Source organism: Acyrthosiphon pisum, chromosome A1 (genome assembly GCF_005508785.2).
Source record: "Acyrthosiphon pisum isolate AL4f chromosome A1, pea_aphid_22Mar2018_4r6ur, whole genome shotgun sequence".
In the NCBI taxonomy this organism is placed as follows: domain Eukaryota; kingdom Metazoa; phylum Arthropoda; class Insecta; order Hemiptera; family Aphididae; genus Acyrthosiphon; species Acyrthosiphon pisum.
In genome coordinates this window covers 150,363,869-150,369,719 of record NC_042494.1, presented here as the reverse complement: position 1 = coordinate 150,369,719, position 5,851 = coordinate 150,363,869, and the positions used below count along the sequence as shown (strand labels likewise).

At 26.9% G+C, this 5,851-nt stretch overlaps 1 protein-coding gene across 2 annotated transcripts in view; it reads right to left on the bottom strand.

Moving 5' to 3' along the window:
- Positions 1-2,696: 2,696 nt before the first annotated feature.
- Uckl1 (uridine-cytidine kinase 1-like 1) overlaps positions 2,697-5,851 on the bottom strand; it is an 8,787-nt gene continuing 5,632 nt past the window's right edge. Inside the window, 4 exon segments of one of the 2 annotated variants that reach the window (NM_001160382.1) lie at positions 2,697-3,405; positions 3,464-3,629; positions 3,692-3,877; positions 3,967-4,176. In NM_001160382.1, coding sequence (NP_001153854.1) covers positions 3,251-3,405; positions 3,464-3,629; positions 3,692-3,877; positions 3,967-4,176 — 717 coding nt within the window. In that variant the 3' untranslated portion in view covers positions 2,697-3,250. 2 annotated transcript variants of the gene reach the window in all.

Here is a 5,851-nt window from a genome sequence, read left to right as displayed (position 1 = left end):
TGATCGATTTTTAAAACATAAAAATCTCCTAACAAGTTATAAATGTCTTTACCACCCGGACGTAATCCAACAGATGAACAAATTTCAAGTTTTAAAAATCTTTTTGACTTTTACGAAAAAGATATGCAACAAAATTAGTTTTTCTGTCGCTAAGGCCGAATTCGAATTGTGGTATGAAAAATTTAAAAACTGTGGTTATACTTTACCACTAAACGCAATTGATGGTTTAAATTTATGTGATATTAAAATTTTTGAATCAGTATTTATACTTTTGAAAATATTTGCAACGTTACCAGTAAGTACAAGTACGGCTGAGAGGTCGTTTTCCACACTACGGCGAATTAAAACCTATCTCCGGAACACAATGGGACAGTCACGTTTAAATGGTCTGGCAAATCTCCACATACATCGAGAAATACAAATTAAAGAATCTGAAGTATTAAAAATTCTTTCTGAAAAGGGGCCCAGGAAACTTAAATTTTAAATTCATTAGTCATAATATTTAGTTATAAATATAATTATATAAATATTAAATACATAATAATATAACATATTATATAACATATGATAATAATAAACAAAATTGGTTGTTTAAAAATTAGTTTTAATTGTTTACTTGTGTGTAAGGGGAAAAGAAAAATTATTAAGCCCCCCCCCAAGCAAAAATTCTGGGTGCGCGCCTGTACACGATTAAAGATATTAAAGATATCTTTAATCGTGGATTTGTATATCTAGGTATTCAGACTTTTAAGCGTACCTACATATTAGTAGTACCCACCTATCACTATTTACCTTTTAGATATTTTGAGATAAATGTAGAAAATAATTTGAGCTTTGGAATTACAGAGGCGGCTTGATCACTCATTTGGTGGTTCACTGAACCACCAAAAAGTTTGGGGTGGGTAATATAAAAATGGTTAATTTAATGGCCAATTCATTATTAGCAACAAATAGATACAATCACATACATTAACAATCAACTAATGAAGTTATAAACAACGTAGGTATACAGCTATAAAAAAACCTCAAATTCGTTCACATTTAAAAAATAAATTATTTCATCGACTCGTTATGAATATGCTTTTTTGGTGATAAGAAATAAAGGTTGTTGCCAAAAATTGCCTATTTAAAATTTTAAAAAAATGTTGATAATGATAATATTAAAAAAGTATAGTTAGGTACTTAGGTACCTACTGAAGATGTGTGCCCAAATATAGTAGCTTTCACTATAGACCTGTTAGTGGCGTATTATCTTCGGTACGGCTTTATAACCTTGCCAGAGAACAACAATGAGGCAAGAACGATTTTCAAATTTATTAATATTGAATATCGAAAGAGATGTAACTAATAGTCTTGACACAAAAACAATATTATTGATACATTTTCAGCAACTAATATAAAATTAGAATTGATTTTATATTATTTTAAATGTACATTTTTTATTTGAGTAAAAGTTGAATAAAAAATGAGTCGAGTTATATAATTATTTATAAGTTTAATTACAATTTTTTAATTCACTACTTAGTGTTATATGAATTTATTTGTGTATTGTTAGTAGTCAGCCAGTATATTAGTTAGGGGGGCCTGTGCTGCTGATAAAATTCTAGCAATAAATTTACCATAGTTGCGCTAGATGTACAGCGCGCTAGATAATACTAGTTTTGTTCCATATCTAGATAGGTATGTAATGTCGATTCGTTCACATGGTTATTTATAATTGGGTACTTAATTTATCATATCATCACAATTATTAAGCATGTTTTAAAATAAATAATAATTGTCAAAAAATTTATAAAAATGAGGTAAGTTTTTATACCTAATATGACTTTTTGGTAGGTAGGTGGGTGGTATTAACTATTCTTGAACCACCAACTGAAAAATGTCAAACCGCCTCTTTGGAAGTTATCAATAAATAGGTAGAGTTTAAAAACAAATATCGAAAAAATAAGAATTAAAGAATATATAATAAATAATTTTGTTTTTACAAAATATTAAGTACGATAGTAGGTGCCTGCTTTATTATAATCAAATAATCTACCTACCTACCTAATTTTCTTTTATTCAGATTATTATAAAAATGTTAAACTTTTATTTTCAACGTGTATAATAAGTAGGTAATAAAAAATATATTATATATTTATATAATACAATAGTCTATAGTATAGAGAACAATAGAACATTACATTTGTCAGGTAGTATTATTGTTATAGACTTATTAATTTTTACCACTTATTAATACAAAATATGTTTGGGTACATTCACTGTTTTTTTTTATTTATTATATTTCCTATACAACAATAAAACATATTAAATGATTATATTATATTACATTTTACTTGAATCATAAATATTAGATTTTCACTAATAAGTAATGTGTAGCATACTAGCATATTATATAAGCATTGATGTTATAATGTAGGTACTTTCTTTTTTTTATTGTAGCAACAACAAAGATTTTTAGCTCATGAAAGTTTAAAGTACTCCGCTTTACGGACAGTTCAAACAAAGATGGACAATCTCAACAGAACATTTTAATAGGAGATTCTTGTCTATGACAACCAAATTAAATAATATCAACTTTTTTATCCTTCTATATAAACGATTTCTTGATAAAAGTAGCCTAGATCATTCCTTTCAAAGTCCCCTTCAGTCAAAATTTTGAAGATTACCCCAGACAAACAGACAGACACTTAAACTTTATTTTTATGTACATTTTATTGATTATTTTTGTAAGGACAAACAGAACATAAATGTATATGAATTTTACATGCCACCCTTTAGTTTACTATATTGTAAAAATTAAATATAATAAAAATAAAAATAACAATGTAGAATAATTATTAAAGTTGTTAGTGACCATCATATTCTGCCATTTTATTATAAAGTTGTATGTATTATTTTATTTAACACACAAATTTACAATAATTAATTATAAAATGTACCTACAGCATGGCAACATAAATTTATGTGCAATGAAAATTAAGAATACACAAATTATTTGGACACATTAAAACTCATTATAAAATAAAATTGTTTATTCGATGATATCAATCCAATTCTTAAACAATGATTAAATCATAAATCTGATTAATACTAGAAGTCTTACATTGTGTTAAGTACATCCATTTTCATAACACCTTAATATATAGTGTTGTGAGAAATTAATATTTGAAAAATAATAGTAAGTTAAAATAAAACTCGTAATAAAAATTCAGCACAATTTATTAAGGACTTCAGTTGAATGACTTCACTAACTAGATGTGTACTCTTCCGGTTCAGTGCCAAAATATCTATCACCAAAGTTGCCAATTCCTGGTAAAACATGGAATTTTTCATTTATTTCTGGATCGACAGCTGATGTGACGATGCGCACTTGAGGAAATGCATATGCAATTGTGTGCACCCCTAAAAATATTTTCAATAATTTAACAAGTTACAATATCTAATTCAACAACCTACATACCAGATTCAGCCATTAGTAATGATACCAATAAAATATTTTCTTCAGGAACATCGTGATCTAAAAGTACTCGAATGGCCATCATTGCAGCTGCACCGGTAGCTACTGTGGCATCCATTAAAATTACCATATAGTCTTTAATATCTTTAGGTAGGCGCAAATAATAAAGCTAAATTTAAACAACATTAGTTTATTAAACCAACTAAACATAATACATTTCAAGTCACATACTTCTGGTTCCCCAGTAGATCTATTTGTTTGAATCAAAATTTTTCCGATACGTATGTCCTTACAAACGTCACAAACTGCTTGTTCCATTGTTTCTCCAGCCCTCAAAATCGACACACCACATATCTTGTCACTAGCACATCTCTTACCAGAATATGGAACACACTGTGGAGTATCTACAATAACGTCCTAAACATAACACAATAGATTTAATTAACTACCTGATATAGATATTTCTATTATTTTTTGGGAATAAAAATAAAAATAATATTGCTTACTTTGAATGGCAACAATGATAGTGCAAACTCAATGACTAGTCTAATAAGCCGTTTGGAATAAAATATAAATTCATCCTTGGGTGTGTCCTTGTTTCGTATGAACGTATGTAAGCCTTGTGTTTGTGGTGTAGATGGCAATAGATGAATAGAACTGGGTAGAGGTTGACCGACATAAGACATTGCAAGTGTTTCTCGTAATTTAAACCCTCGCTAAAACATAGAATAATAATTCATCGTTTTAAAAGATGTTTTGAAAAAAATATAATTGTGTACCTCTATTTTTTATTTTTTTACTAACTTATTTTAAAGTTAATTTATACACGAAAAATATAATTGTCATCTAACTTTCTAGACGTAATTCACATTTAAAACTAAATGTAAGACCATATTATTGTCTTACAATTATGTATATTATAATATTTGTACAATCATTAACAATGATTGCATGACTATACACACATCAGCCAATCACAACTTGTCTACATTACACAGATAACATTTTTTTAAACGACCATAGATATTTACAAACAATGAATTGACATTATTTCACTCTTTATACAATTTTTTAATGACTTATTAGTTACTTACACATACTAGCAAATAATACAACGCTACCTATAGTATGAATTAATTAGATACAAAATATAATATATTATATATATATATAAATATATTGACGTAACCTTGTTATAAAAATAAACCATAAGTCAAAAGTCTAAATAAATGATAAACAAATAATGTCAACAATGTGTAGTGAAAATTATATTAAATTAATTGTATAGAAATTATTTTTGAGATAAGATTTGTATTTTGATGCAATAAAATATTTGTTTATCAGGGAAATTAACTATTAACACTTGGTTTTAACATGTTAAGTCACAGTAAGGAATTTTTCATTCCTTATGTTGAGTTTAAATAGCAGTTAACACTCGCTTGCACGCAAGAAAAACATTAAGTTAAGTGATCAGTCATGTTTCCAGTTAATTAGTTTTCTTTATTACTTCATTCCTATGAAATCTTATATTGTGATAATTATTTGTATAAACTATTTAACGATTTAGGTCCACTTCAGCAGTTTTCCAAAAATGTTATCATGTCTAAAATATATATTTTTTTTACAAAGACTAAGAAGTAGTAAACAGATTAATGTCATTTATTAAATAAGGAATTAATGTATATTGTGTCATATTTTTTTAAATATTTGGAGGTACAAAATTTGAAGCGTAAATAGGTTTCTATAATGAAAGATGCACACCAACTCAACTAGTAACTATAATACTTTTACAATTATTTTTGAAAGATTATTAAGTTCTTTTTTGTTGAATACAACATTTTTTTAAGTGACATTTATTTTTATTTTTACATTTTTAGAAATATAATTTTTTTAAGGGGACTTAAAGTTTTAAGGGAAATTAAATATTATTACTGGTAATTAACATGTTATATCAACAGTAAGTGCAACGGCGTAGATACAATTTTTTTCTGGGGGGGTTTTAAAATATATTTATGATACAAATTACAAGTTATTATAGTTAGACTAAACGTCATTTTTATTTTATATAGTATATATAAATATTATATATATTTTATATATTCTATATAATATTTATATTAGACATTTAGACTGTTATAATAATTCATAAAATAAAATCCACTCGACGTCGTTATCGCTGTTTTTGTCGATTTTATAATTGGTTATTATTTCAGTAATAGTTATCGAGGCCTACCTATGATAAAATTGTTATTGACGATAATTTTGTCGACTCGTCGTGCTGAATAGTTTATTATTCATACCGTCGGGAGTTTGCTGAAAGTCTCTTATCACAACAATTTTTCCAAACAAAATACCAATAAAAAAAAGATTTTTGTTGGGGGGGGGGGGGGG